The sequence below is a fragment of the Pteronotus mesoamericanus genome, unplaced genomic scaffold (genome assembly GCF_021234165.1).
Source record: "Pteronotus mesoamericanus isolate MK-2021 breed Mesoamerican mustached bat unplaced genomic scaffold, CSHL_Meso_final contig_22, whole genome shotgun sequence".
Lineage (NCBI taxonomy): Eukaryota > Metazoa > Chordata > Mammalia > Chiroptera > Mormoopidae > Pteronotus > Pteronotus mesoamericanus.
This window is the reverse complement of record NW_026555090.1, coordinates 3,028,560-3,043,642: the sequence shown is the minus strand read 5'-3', so window position 1 is coordinate 3,043,642 and position 15,083 is coordinate 3,028,560. Positions and strand designations below refer to the sequence as shown.

Sequence of the window (15,083 nt, the reverse complement as noted above, 5' to 3'; positions counted from 1 at the left end):
AGGACTTCCATCTTGCAATCTGGATTTTTGGCTTCCTCTCCTTCCTACAGGCACCAGTAAACAGCTATGCAGCATTCTCATCTTTTTTGTTTCCTCACAACAGTGACCGCACAGACACCCAGAAATGGCGAAGGCGTGCATCCCGGGCAGCCTCCTCGCGAGGCTGTGTCTGTGTGTTCGGGTGCATGGCTGGTGTGGTGGCGAGCAGTGGACAAGGTGGCACGGGCCGAGGCTCCCACGGCGCTCGGGCGCGGCAGGCCCTGTCCCCTTGGCCCTTGCAGTCATCCTCTGAGGCAAATGGCACATCTGCACTTTGGAGACGAGGGAACCACAGTGCAAAGGGTGGAATAACTGGGCCAAAGCCAGACCACAGGCGGCAGCACCAAGATCCAAACCCCAGCAGCCCCACTCCTGCGCCCCGCTTAGCGGCTACTTCACACTGGCCTGAGCAGGGAGGCCCAGCGGGAGTGGAGAGGTGACATCGTGAGGGCTACGGATTACAGCCACCACAGCACCATCAAGACATGAATTTTAGCCCTGGTTGGCATAGCTCAGTGGGTCGGGCGCAGGCCTGCACACCAAAGGGTTGACGGTTTGATTCCCAGTCAGGGCGCAGGCCTGGGTTGTGGGCCAGGCCCCCAGCAGGGGGTGCACAAGAGGCAATCTCATATTGATGTTTCTCTCCCCCTTTTTCTCCTTCCCTTCCTCCTTCTCTAAAAATAAGTAAATAAATAAAAATCTTTTTAAGACATGAGTTTTAAAAATATATGGAGGATTACACTTAAAGACAAAAATGTCTCAAAGGAGGCATATTTTAGAAATTATGGAAGCAACTGATCTTCAGAATCATTTATGATTTTTAATTAATTAATAACTTTTTCTTAAAATACTTTTAAAGATATTTCCAAGATTCAGTAAAACACAACCAAAAAGACTCCCAAAGTTTGACATTTCTCCCACAAACACACTGAGAAGTGCAGCTGGCAGGAAACAGGATCTAATAATGTTCACAACACACATACATTTAGAGTTTGAAATTGTTTGAAATAAATGTTACTGATTTTTTTCTACGCTTAGCTTTATGCAAAGAAAACAAGAAAAATTAACCCCACAAAAAAGTAAGTGAAAGGACTTCATATTTAAGACAACTTACCTGAGAGGGGAAGGTCTGGGAGATCCAAGCGCTGGGCTGCTCCTCTGCCGACAGGCCGCACGCTGCTGTAAGCGGAATGCCTCTAAAAACCAAAGGGGGCACCAGCGTGTGTGGGTGCACACGCGTGTGCGCACAGTGGCTCTCAAGCTCATCAGACTCACTAGGGGCAGCTTTTAAAACAACTTATTAGTTTAAATAGATAACAAATGCAATTGGCACGATTCTCAAAAGGGCCAGGAGAAACACATGGTTAAAAGAAAGTTTCCCTTTCACTCCCATCACCTAATTCTTCTCCTTGTGGGTAGTCATTGCTGACTAGCTTTGTGACTATCTTCTGGGAATAATCTGTGTATATTCAAGGATATGTATAAAAATACTGTTTTTAAATGGCCAAGAGATATATTGAGTTGGCCAAAAAGTTTGTTTGGTGATTTCCATATGGTGGTTCTAGTAGCACGTGCTTGTCTTTAGCTTCATTTGAAACAATTCGGTGAGACTGTACTGTGACAGCTGCCATATCAGCGTGCATTTAAAAAAAAATCAAAATTGGTGAATTTTTGTGTAGCCATTTTAATATTGAAGATGGACGAAAATAAGCAACATTTTCGGCATATTATGCTTTATTATTTCAAGAAAGGTTAAAAAAAAGATTTGTGCAGTGTATGGAGAAGGTGCTGTGACTGATACGATGTGGCAAAAGTGGTGTGTGAAGTTTTGTGCCGGACAGTTCTCGCTGGACGATGCTCCACAGTCGGGCAGACCAATTTCAGCTGATAGCAATCATAGCAGGCGGGAGACAGATGACATATTCAAAATATCCAAATTAATAAAGTTATGGGTGAAAATGAAAAATGTGTCTTTTATTTTACAGAAAAAAACCAAATGGACTTTTTGGCCAACCAAGTATAAAAAAGATGCTCAACATCACCAATCAGCAGGGATATGCAAACCAAAACGAGAACAAGCTATCACCACACACTTGTCAGGATAGTCATTATCAAAGAACAACAACAAAACAGAAAACAACAAGTGGTGGCAAGATGTAGAAACCTGAAGACCTTGTGCACTGTTTGTGGGTAGGTAGGACGGTGCAGCCACAATGAAAAAGAATAGGGAGGTTCCTCAAAAAATTAAAAATAGAATTAGCATATGACCCAGCATTCTCACTTCTGGGTATATAGCCCAAAGAAATGGAAACAGTGTCTTCAAGAGGCATCTGCATGTCCAGGTTCACTGCAGCGCTATTCAAAACAGCCTGAATGCGCACCGACAGAAATAAGGATTAAAAAATGTATTTATCTAGTTTCATTAAGTACTTTATGTATATTGTTTAAATCTAAAACAAACCATTTCATTTATCTATTGCTGCATAACAAGAAACCCACAAGTCTTTGTGGGTTGAAAACAATTATTTATTTGCTCATAATTCTGCAGCCTGAGCAGGGCAGGCGGTGACAGCTCTTTTTGGCCACATGGCCTTTTGACAAGGGCCGCCCAGGTAGGACTGAACGCCCAGGATTCCAGCCAGGGCGGCCAGGAGCTCAGGGCCGGGCACCGCTCCCTCCCTGTCTAATACTGTCCTCAGTGCCTCCCTCTGTCCATGTGGCTTCTCTCTCTCGCAGCGCAGTTGACTCTTTTACATCATAGCTGGCATCCAAGAGGGCAGACGTGGACACTGCAAAGCCTTCTGAGGCCTACATCCGTAAGTCACACAAAATCGTTTCCGCCACCTTCTGCTGACCAAAGCGAGTCAAGGAGCTGAAGTCAAGGGGTGGAGGAGCCCCTCCTGCTGGTGCAGGAGTAATCGCTCAGAGACAGTTTTTCAGACTCTCCCACTCAACTCTTTGCTTTTTTTACCCTTTTACCCCAGTAAGGTCTAACGCTGTTGTTTCCAATAAAAGCTTGGTGTGGGGAGAAAAAAGAAAATGTGGTATTTACATGCAATAAAATATTTTCAGTCTCAAAGAAAAAGGCAACCCTGTCACCTGCTACATGAATGAACATTGAGAAGATTATGTGTCATTATGTGGCAAGAGCTGTACCGGTGGTGGTGTGGTCATAAGCTGATCCTAGATCTTGACAGAAGCAGTAGCCCTAGGCAGGTACTTAGAAAAAGACTTCCTGATTCTGGCAGAAACACAAGCATCAGCTCTGAGACATCCTGGGCACCTTCTCTGGAAGCATAGAACGGACTAGGGCCTTCTCTTCCAGCAGCCCGGCATTAGTTCCTCTCCACTGAACTAGCCAGGGTGATTTCTGATATTTGAAAATTAATCGTGATATACTCTTACACAGAACAGCCTCTTAAGTGGGCAAAAATTCATGAAAGAATTTCACTGTATTGCTTTCTTAAATAAGTTTAATCCACAACAGGCTAAATGCCCATCAATAGAGGACTGTTTAAATAAATCACTGCATATTAGGTAGCCTTTAAGAAATGAATTATTTCTCCAAGTACTGACATTTAAAGATGTCTTGGACACAGTCTTTCATTCATTAAACAACTATGTACTGAGATCTACTATATAACTATATGCTAGCCACTGTTCTAGACAAGAGATATAAGAGCAAGCAAAAGAGATAAAATCCCTGCCCTCAAGGATTATATTCCAATGACAAAGTGAAACAAGCCAGTGCCTGAATAATGTATAGTGTAATCCAATTTATACAACTTCTCCTCCCTATGCACACATGCGCATGCACTTTTATGCTGAAGTCTCTAGAAGGGTATACATACAATAAGCCATAAATAGTGGTTATTTGTGGGGCAAACGCAAAGGGGGAGATTTTTAACTTTTCCCTTTTAAAAGGAAATTTTGGGGAAAAGATACCTTAGAATCACCAAATAAAAAATCGGTAATAATCCAAAAGTCAACCATCAGTAGAATACAAAGGAACACTACACAGCAATGAAACATAATAAACTTCTGCAACAACATGAATGAATCTCACAGACATAACGCTGAATAAACCAATCCAGCCACAAAAGAAAAGCTACTATATGATTCTACTTACATGAAGTCCAAGGTCACTAAAACCCAGCTACAGTGACAGAGGTCAGGACGATGACTATTTCTAAGGGACTACAGGCTGGCTGGTGAGCTGAGCGGCCTCTGAGGCACTGGAAAGGCTCGAGGTGTAGGGGACGTGGTGTGCGGGGAGGCCTGTGAGCCCCGTGCCTCAGACGTGTGGCCCCACTGTGCACGAGCACAGCCAAATGGTGCGTGGCACCTGCTGTGTGCCTGCTCATAACGACCAACTGTGAGATCTTCAGGAACTTTGCAATTATTGAAATTAAACTTATTAAAAGCAAAAGTAATAGATAGAGAAAATTCAATGCTTCCTCATTATTTTACTCCACTGTACTACTGAGGTTTTCTATACCTACTGTTATTCGTATGGTAGAAATACTACATAATGCACATCTCTTTTCAACAGCATGTTCACTGATGTCATAGACATGGCTTGGAACGGCTATGACAGTAATATTTACACCACAGAAATACGCAAGCAGTATAATTCTAGGTTCCCTCCCCCGCAAAACAAAGAGCCAGTTGTTAAACATTTAAAGAAAGCTAGTATTTATAGCTCAATTTAAATAAGTAAAAGTGAGGCACAGCCTGTTTCAGTTTTATTAAATAAAATTGATGATTATAAAATAATTGTTTTATTTGGTTTTATATGTAAGGTGATAGAAGATACCTTCAAAGGCAAAAAAGTAAAACAAAACAAAACCTTAAAAGAGCCCAAACAATATACACAGTGACTCAGGACACCAGAAAACTGGTACTGGTTGATAACAAGATCAGTCTTTGCTCAGGAGGAGCAGTGTGCTGCATGTTGTTTATAACACCAAAGCCCTAGTCTTAGGAAATGCCAAGAAGCTTTGGTCTAAAACCTTCAGAGGATGGCACAGGTGACCGGTTGCACCCAGTGAACTCTTCAGAATTTATAAATTATAAACACTGTTTCTCTCTCTGAGGGCATTTTGAAAATTCTTTTAAGAAAAACTAGTTCAATGTTCTGTTCTAATAAAAAACAATCTTCCCTTAACCGCAAACTTTGAGTGCCATCTTACGGAAAATAAAGAGTTAACAAAATAGTATGCGGTTTATCGTGTCTCCCTTAGGCTGTTATTAGGCATCAAAAGTGGACATTTTAATGAAAGTTAAACTATTAGTGTTTTAGGCTTATTAAAAGTGATATTTGACTGGCCTCAAAAAAATGAAGCAATTGGTTTTTACTTCCCTTCAGTGGCTTGTGTATTAGACACTGCTCAATGTGAGGCAGCACCGCCCACCGGCCACGCATGCGATGTTCATCCAATACCTGCATGGGAGAAACAGCGGCCGCTGGGGCGGTCCTCACTGGTATTCCACTCAGGGGGCTCCTGGGGGTCTTATGGACAGGAATACTCTGTCCGGCTCCACCTGCCAAGAGATGAGAATGTTTATATGTCACTGAGTTCAAAATAGCAGTAATAGTTCCTGATTTGTTAGTTTTTGATGACTAAAAAACTATCCCGTGCTGCTAATAAAGTATTATGTATACTATTTTCTTCCCTGGACTAGTGTTGAGTTGAGGGATGAGGGGACAGGAATTAAGTAAATGGGGCTGATCTTATATACAGGACAAACAAAGAAAAAAAATGCGTAATGAGGCTCCTATGGCAATAAGGAACAGGAAAAGTCTTGCACAAAACATTACTTTAAATTCATTTCCCGTCTTCACAGACTGAATGTAATCATTGAGATGTCATGCCTTTCAGCAGCGTACTCTTAATCTAATTTGGCTGCGAACTATTTTACAGAGATAACCAGGTACATCCTAAGATTAGCTAGTACTCCAGATCTTCAAATACAAAAGGCGTATCTGTTGTAGTCAGGTGAAGAAATATATTGTTATTTTGGACAGATGCACATTTGGTTTTTTCTGTTTACTGTATTTATGGATGTAGAGTATAGATATGCATTTTTCTCATATATGTAGATAACAGTGAATAAAGGTAACTGTCAGTCAGCCCAGACATTTCCAGAAAAAGGTGGGACTGTGCTAAGTTCAAGAATGACATATCAGCACAGGTGGTCACGTGTAGGACAGGACCAGGCACAAAAAAGTCTGCCCACATGTGGCAAGGTGAGGGAGGCCAGGGGAAACGACAAGAGAGCTGAGGGCAAGGACTCCAGGCCTCACTCCTTAGGGGATGAGGCCTCTGGCCGACTCTGCTAATTCTCATTAAGCTGTGGAGGCAACTAAAAGAGCAGCGACCTGAATTTACTGGACACAGAGGCAGACAAGGACGGCGGCAAGGCAGGGACTGGGGGCAAGGAAGGGGCAGGAAGAGAAGGCTGCGTTCCACGCGAGCCAGAGTCCCATCGTTGCCTCACGAGAGCTTCAGCCAGGTCGCAGCAGGCCTCCTGTGTACAGCAGCTTCATGTGGAATGATCTAGAAGAACCCTTGTGGTTATATCAATTTGGGGCCGGGGTGGAGCAGAGACAGGTTTGATATTTGGGGTCCTGGTCTGAATTTGAGTTTTGCTTATAAAACAAAACGATCACCTACCTGGGCGTCCTAAGTCAAATGACTTGATGAGGGACTTGACGGTGGTCGCAGGCTCCAAAGGCGTTGGAGATGTTCTGCTGACACAGACACCATGCCACCGGCCAGGCGCGTCGCCCTCCAAGGGCGCGGGCTCTTCACACACAGGTCTGCGGGGCAAAGAGCGAGTGAGATTGAAAAGAGACGGACACTCCACGGGGGAAGACGTGGATGGAAACAGCCAGTGTCGGAAAACACACACAGCTGGGAGGAGAACCCCGAATTTAAATCCTGTTTTCTGCATCAGCTTTGCGTCTTCAGGAAATAATGTAAGTGCTGCTCTCAATTTTTATTGGAGCTGTTTTCTTGGGAATGGCCAGAAATAGTATTTTAATATGTAGAGTGACGTTAGCTCTAAGTACGAAGAATGTGAGTCTATGCTGCAAACCGGAAAAAGGTATATACAAATGTTATTTATCATAAGCATTTAGCCCGCTGTCTGCGGTGACTACAGTAAACTGGTTTGTCGGTGTGCATTCCAGTCCCCAGCAAAGGCTGACAAGATGGCACCTCAGGACCCCTGCAACTAGAACTCCGGATGGGATTTAGGGTCCATGAGCCAGAAGGACGCGGGCAAGGCCTGGAGCGGGACCCAAGGTGTGGTGCAGAGGCAGGCAGGGGCCTTCGCCAGGCTGAGACAGATGGTGGCGCAGGCAAGCGCCTCCGCCGCGTTGCTGGCTCCTGACCCCAGGCTTGGTTCACAGCAGAGGCAGCGGCTCCCCCGGCAGCCCGGTCCTGTGTTGGGACTTCGGGAGTTGCTCTTGGAAGCACAAGCTAGATCGCTTCTTCAACCCTCCCAACAATCCTGCAAGCCGCTTAATGCCTTTCTGCTTAAACCAACTGAACTATGACCTATTTGTACAACAGAATCCTAACTCACACCCTGCTTGCCCCTCCAGAGTGAGAATGGAAACAGTGTCCTGGAATAAGTAACGCCACAATCTTCCGTTGGGGGAAGCTTCTCCTCTCACCCAAAGTCCCCTGGGGAGTTCTCACGGTGGCTTCTCAATTTGAGCAGAGGCGCAGAGAAGTCTCTTAAAGACAGGTCACCCGATTCAATCCTCTTATGCATGGCTTCCTGATCCGGGGGACTCGACCATGTCATTAAATCTCCTTGTGAACGATCTCCCAATCTTCTCATTTCTAAATCACTGCGCTTTTTAGTGTATCAAATTGCCACAGCTGTTTTGCAAGATGACTAATTTATGAGAATGGCTCAAAGAGACTGTTTCTGGCAGTATATTTTAATAAGGTCAGTGGGAGATTAAAATATTTACTTACTGATCTTTTTGAAATTAATCTAGTTACTCATAAGCTTCTGCGATTGAATTTATTTGTCCTTAATTCTCAAAGCTTTTTTTCTGTTGATCTGTAGTCAGAGTGAACAGAATAAGTTTAAGTGAAACAGAACTTAAAACACTTAAATCACACTGCTCTACATTCTTGTCTCCACAGACCCTTTTTTTTGAGTGAAAAAATAATCAGTAAACTGATGACATTTTTGGAAGAAAATAGTAGGCATTCCAGAAACTGGTTGGGGGTTGGGTTTAAAGTTTTGTGTGTTTAATGGGCTTGGTTTTTGTAATATTTCCCCCATTGTGTCATATAGTATAAAATCACGTGGCATATACACAGAAAGAGATAAAATCAGATTAGGTATGAGCAGAAAAAGAATCTATTTCCGTCACAGCGATTCTCAGGAAGGTCCGACACAAAGTGGGCCACCCTCTCACCTGTCCATTTAAATAACGTGGTACCTCATTGTGGTTGTAATTTGAATTTCTCTGGTAATTAGTGTCATTGAGCACCTTTTCATGTATCTATCGGCCATCTGCCCCTTTGGAAAGGTGTCTGTTTAGGTTGTTTGCCCATTTTTAAATGAGATACCACCTCACACCTGTCAAAATCAACAAACGACAAGCGCTAGTGAGGCTGTGGGGAAAGGGAGCCCTAGTGCACTGCTGGTGGCAGCGCAGGCCGGTGCAGCCACTGCGGAAAACAGTTTCTCCAAAGGTTTAAAATGGAACTGCCTTATGACCCAGTGATTCCACTTCTTGGAATTTATCCAAAGAAACCCAAAACACTAATTTCAAAGAATATATGTGCCCCTACAATCACTTCAGCATTATTTACAATAGCTAAGCTATGGAAGCAACCCAAGTGCCCATCAATAAATGAGTGGATAAAATAACTGTGGTACACATACACAATGGAATATTACTTGGCTATAAAAAATAACAAAATCTCACCATTTGTGACAGCACGGATGGACCTGGGGGTAAGGCTATTATGTTAAGTGAGGTAAATCAGAGATATACAAATACCATCAGATTTTCTTTTTATGTGGAATCTAGAGAACAATATAAACAAACAAAACAGAAACAGGTTCATAGGTACAGAAAACAGGCTGATGGCTGCCAAAGGGTGGGGTTGGGGGACTAGGTGAAAAAGGTGAAGAAACTGAGGTTCCAACTGGTAGTTACAGAACATGGGGATGTGAGGCACAGCACAGGGGATACAGCCACTAACACTGCGGTAACCGCGTGTGGGCCGTGTGGGCCAGGTGGGCACTGGAAACATCGGCGGGACCACTTTGTAGAGTATATGACTGTCTAACCACTGTGCTGTACACCTGAAATGAAGACACAATAACACTGAGTGTAAACTGTAACTGAAGTAAAAAAAAAAGTAACTTGCTACCAAAGGGCCTTATAGAAACTCAGGGTACCCCCTCCTCAAAGGAAAATCATTTCTTTGAATCAAAACATCAAATGTTCAGTCAGAAGACTTGTTTAGATTCCGTTAGAAAATTGCCAGATGATCAGAAGCAACTCCCAGTCCTCCTGCCTCCAGAGAGCAAAAGGCAGCCAGTCTGCTTGGCGCGGACGAGTCAGCACGGGAAGACTCTGACGGCAGCGGGTTAGGGAAGCTGCTCTAGCCCGTGGACCCATGTTACGTAACTGCATGCATGCACACGTGTGCATGCATGTATAGATTCAAAAAACAAAGCCTGAACGGAAGAACCATATAAAACAGTTACTGAGAGCACTATTGGTTTTATTAGTACTTTAATCATAAACAGGCTTAAAATTCATTACACCAGCCTATCTTAGAATTATTTGGGATCAACCAGTAACAACCCCAGGAATAAATGAGGTACAGTTGACCCTGACCATGGGTTTGAACTGCAGATTCGCTTATGCAGGGATTTTTTTTCCCAATAATTATATACAGTATGTACAGAGAAAAAAAATATTTTCTCTAGCTTACTTTACTGTAAGAATACAGTATAAAATACATTAGCATACAAAATACACATTAACTAACTACTTATGTTGTTGGTAAGGCTTCCAGTCAACAGTAGGCTATCAGTAGTTAAGTTTTGGGAGAATTAAAAGTAATATGCAGATTCTCGGCTGTGCCCCTAACACTGATGTCATTCAGGGTTCACTGTATCACATTTCCTCTGGTCTGAGAAAGGAGGAGAACTCTGTACTCTATAAAGGATATGAAGAAATGTTTAAGCATACAGCCAGGCGTATGACAGCAAATACATCACCCAAGGCTGGCTATCGCCTCTAAGACAGGGGCTATTAGGTTCCAAGCTCAGTCCCATCACCCCAAAACGCAGCTTTCGTGTCTCATAAACACAACTGAATACCAACACGCAACCTCTGACAAGCCTAACGCGTTCCCTTTCCCCACAGCAGTTAGCTTCTTTCTTCAGGTGCGTCGCAGAGGAGCAGCTGCCCTTGGTCCGGGGCCACATTTGAAACAGCAAAAATGGGGCGTGTTTCCACCTGCTACCAGCATGTAAAACTACGATGACAACAATTTCCACAAGAAAATATGTGTTTGACATAACTCCATGGTAAGTACCATGTGTCTGAAAAACACCACCTAAGGGAATTTTCCATAAAACTCCATCATTTTAGAAGAAAAAATGTGACAAAGGTCAAATGGCTCGTCAACGGTGAATCTGGAAGGCAAATCCAGCTGTCTGACCACGCCCTCCTCCACTGCTCAATAATGCGCGGGTGTCCTGTGAGAGGCCCACGAGGGTTCTTTAAAAAAGCTGATGGTATTCCTTGGGTAAATGTATTTAACACATATTTAAGAAAAATACTACCAATATTTATTTCATTGCTCTTATTTTTATGCAGTAATATGCTCTTAGGAAGCGGCAACCCGTACCTGAGAACGGCGGGCCGCTGCAGGCGCGGTCACGAGGTGCAGGAGACGTTTCCCATCGACCACGCCACGTACGCACCGACTGCCGGTCTACCTTATGTACCTTTCATCACAGTTTAAACCTACATATATGGGCGTATGTCTGTATCCTTTATTTTTAAAATGTTTTCTGATCTCTCTGAGGCACTGTTTCCTAGTGTGGTTCCAGAACAGTCTACAATGTCAGTTTACTACAGCACTTACTTCATCACAAAGGACACCCTTTCGTGATGTCTATTTTGACCCAAGAACACGTGAACTCTTATAAGTAATTATTTTTAAAGTATTCAAAGGCAAACTACATTTGGAAAACATCACATAACAGTACTGTCACCTTCTCAGTTGGCAGATGAATGCCTGAAAGATGACCAGTCGTGCCAATCGCGTCTACGACAGGCCTTTCCGAAGGGCACGCAGCCTGGCCCAGGCCTGTCTGGTGCTGCAGAGGCCTCCGTCCCAGAACTCGCCGCACCCACCCAGCCCCCAACCTGGTGCCCCCCCACCGGGTGCCATGCTCCTTTCGTTCCTGCCTTTGTGTCTTTGCTCATTCTCGGCCCTTACCTGAAATGTAATTTTCTCAAAACATTTCTCATTTTTATGCACAAAACAAATCTAAAAGAGGTTTGTAACTCTAGAGTGAGATAAATTAGTATTTTGTCTCCCAGGGCTCAGTGTCTTGAGTTTCACTTTTGAATTTCAACATAAGCATATACACGATAATAAAAAGCCAACAGGGTGAGATGGTAATCTGAACACAAGCATCTTAATCTCCAACCCCAACAGTAAGAACCAAAGAAATACGAGGTCTGTCCAGAAAAAGTCCAGCCACTGTTAATGTAATGAGAGCGGCTTCCACAACATCAGTGCACCTGGCAGCCAAGGAACGTGGACTGGAATGCACGTGCATGAACAACAACAACTTCACTGTCCTAGTCCATGGGGGCGGGAGACGCTGTTGAGTGAGCATGTGCACTGTGTGGCCGCAGCATTCAAAATGACTGAATGAGCCTTGGCTGGTGTGGCTCGGTGCATTGAGTGCCAGCCTTCACACCAAAGGCTGGTCAGATTCCCAATCAGGGCCCAACGTCTGGGTTGTGGGCCAGGTCCCCAGTAGGAAGGCACATCGATGTTTCTCTCCCTCCCTTTCCCTCTAAAAATAAATAAATAAAACCTTAAAAAAAGTGACTGAATGAGTAGAGCAACGAATCTGCATCAAATTTTGCGTTAAGCTTGAACATTCCTCTGCGGAAACTATGGGGGGATTCAAAAGGCTGCAGCTCTGGGCAACTGGTGATTGGCAGCTTCCTTACCACAACATGCCTGCTCATGCATCACATCCCGTGAAGAATTTTTTTGCGAAACATCAAGTCACCCAGGTGACTCAGCCCCCCTACAGCCCAGATTTGGTGCCCTGCAACTTCCGGTTTCCCAAAACTAAAATTACCTTTGAAAGGGAAGAGATTTCAGACTGTCCATGAGACTTGGTAAAATACAACAGGGCAGCTGATGGCAACTGGGAGAACTGTGTGAGGTCCCAAGGTACCCATTTTGAAGGGGACTGAGGCGTCATTGTCCTATGCACAATGTTTCTTGTATTTTGTATCTTCTTCAATAAATGCCTCTATTTTTCATAGCACGTGGCTGGATACTTTCTGGACAGACCTTGTGCATCCTAAAAATCATTCTTCAGTATTGGAAACTACAGAAAACTATCACCTACTTGCCTTAGGCTTTGAAGAATTTCTGCTACAGAAAGAATAAGAGGGGAAATATGGAAAGAAAATTCTAGGGGTTTATTCCCAATTCCCTTTCAAAGAAAACAAAGATACAAGAACCCTGCTCTCGCCCCTGCTACTAGCGGGCAGGGCTGGGAGCAGCATGGGACACTGAGACAGCGCACACAGCACTCCTCCTGCGGGGACCAGCAGCATGAGACGTGACTGTCCACGGGGCCCGGGATGGTTTATCCCAGGCAGAAAGGACGGTGGCAAAACGGGACAGGTCAGGAAGAAAGCCACAGTACATGCCCTAAAACGGACAACAGGCCAAACAAAACTAGACCCAGAAAGCTGGCTCCCACATTCCAGTCTCACCAAACAGAGGAGCTAGACATGCGAATTTCCCCCACTAGGCACAGAGTCCTCTACGCTCTCAACACCCGTGTCTCTGATACGTAACGTAAATGTGCCTTAAGAGCCTTTCTTCCAGTTTAAGATATAAGAAAGTATTTTAAAGTAGCCAGCAAAGTGAATATAGGTCTAAGCATAATCTATAGACACTGATCTTGGGCAAATGTCAGGCCCTACTACACTTTTACCTGTGTAAGCAAGAAAAAGTGTGGGCAAAACCATGCCCTTATCTAGGGATATAGTTCATAATATTGATGAAGAGAACAAATCAACTCAAGGGAGAACACGTATTTGTAAGTTTATGACAGGAAACTAAATTAGAGACTTGATAGCATCTGCTTTGAGAATACAACAAAACTCAAGAAAATAATAAAACATATAAAAGATGGCAATTTAAAATGAATCCAGGATGAGTTTAAAACATGATATCAGCAATCTAGCAATTCCATTAAAATATTTTGACGTAGAAAGAGCTCAAGAGAAAAAGAAATGAGGGCACACGGAAAAAGTCTCTCTGAACATAGACACACAGATGAAATGAACAGAGTCAGGTGGGATTTCCAGGCAGTGGGCAAAGGACGATTTTGGTAGTAACTGGTGCCGGTAGGACTGGCTGGCACACAGAAGGAAAAGGCCTGTGCCTCACATCAGATCAGAGAAAGAAAGGAAGATCGAGTATCTGCGTGCATGTGTGTATAAGGTAGATGGAGAAAACGTAAAAGCCCATTTCTACAAGATTAGGGTGGGAGAAATTCTTAAATAGAAACAAAACATCCAGAAGCAGTAAAGGAAAATACTGAGGGACTATATTGCACAACAACATAAAATTTCCAGGACAAAGATGATGAAGCCAAGAGACAACAGACCCAAAATACACTGGGATAAACATACATCCCTAATAAAATATGGATTTATAAACTGGTAAGAGAAAAACAATCAGCTTACGTGTGAAACTAGCAATTCTCAATAGAGAAAATGCAAATGGTTAAGACATAAAGATATGCTCAGGGAAATGCAAATTGAAATACTAATGGGATCGCATTTTTTGCTTACCCTAGTGGCAAAAATTAAGATTAATGTTCCCTGTGGCTGCTAAGGCTTTGTGTAAACAGCCACTCTCATCAAGAGTAAAATGTCAAAGTCTTAGGTAATAAATTTGGAAAATTACCTGTTAAAATTAAAAGTGTGCATGTTCTTTAATGCAGCATTATACTTTTAGGAACCTGTTAAAATTTAGGAACCCAGCCTATCAAAATAAAAACATAAGTATAAGGCTATATGAGTAAGGATTATTATGGTATTATTTAGAAAGAAAAATGCTAGAAAATATAACCTTGATGTTCACCAGCGTGACAATATTTGAATACTCTACGGCACATCTGTCCGCTGGGACACCACGAAACTATCAAATGAGATAATTCCTGTATAACGAGCTGGAAGAATGCCCTCAATACATTTGTTAAGTGAGACATGAATGTGCAGAGTAATGCATAGGCTATAGTACCATTTTTGGTATTTTTTCACCATTTTTGTGAAAAAAATATATAAATTAACCATATATATGTATTATATATATTTATATGAGTAAGATGTGAAGTAAAGAAAAATATTTACTGTGAACACTGATTACCTTACACAGTGGTCCTAGGGGGCAAGAAAGATTAATATTTTTCTTTATACATCTTTATTTTGTTACCAGTATACCTAAATATTACCTCATAAGAAGAAATCCAACACATTAAATCACCAAATGACCTATTTGTTTTTAAGTTTCAACAAGACAAATCTAGACTTTAAACTTCATGTGATAGAGTTTCCAAGAGCTTTGCTCTAAAAATTAATTTATGCAAAATTAGTATTTTTGCTTCTTGCTCTCATTCTAATAAAATCATGTAAAAATGACATTCATATTTAAAATCAACTTCCTGTCCACAACTTGTATTGAAAGTCCAGTTTGCTATCTCAAATTCTA

The 15,083-nt window shown here is 42.8% G+C and overlaps 1 protein-coding gene across 3 annotated transcripts in view; it reads right to left on the bottom strand.

The window, feature by feature from the left end:
• The window catches only part of SPECC1 (sperm antigen with calponin homology and coiled-coil domains 1), a 282,358-nt gene that overhangs the window by 57,207 nt on the left and 210,068 nt on the right, over positions 1-15,083 (bottom strand). For all 3 annotated transcript variants that reach the window (XM_054571171.1, XM_054571174.1, XM_054571172.1), the window contains 3 exons: positions 6,717-6,862; positions 5,483-5,583; positions 1,154-1,235 (listed from right to left, as the gene is read on the bottom strand). In XM_054571171.1, coding sequence (XP_054427146.1) covers positions 1,154-1,235; positions 5,483-5,583; positions 6,717-6,862 — 329 coding nt within the window. The remainder of the gene's footprint in view (positions 1-1,153; positions 1,236-5,482; positions 5,584-6,716; positions 6,863-15,083) is intronic.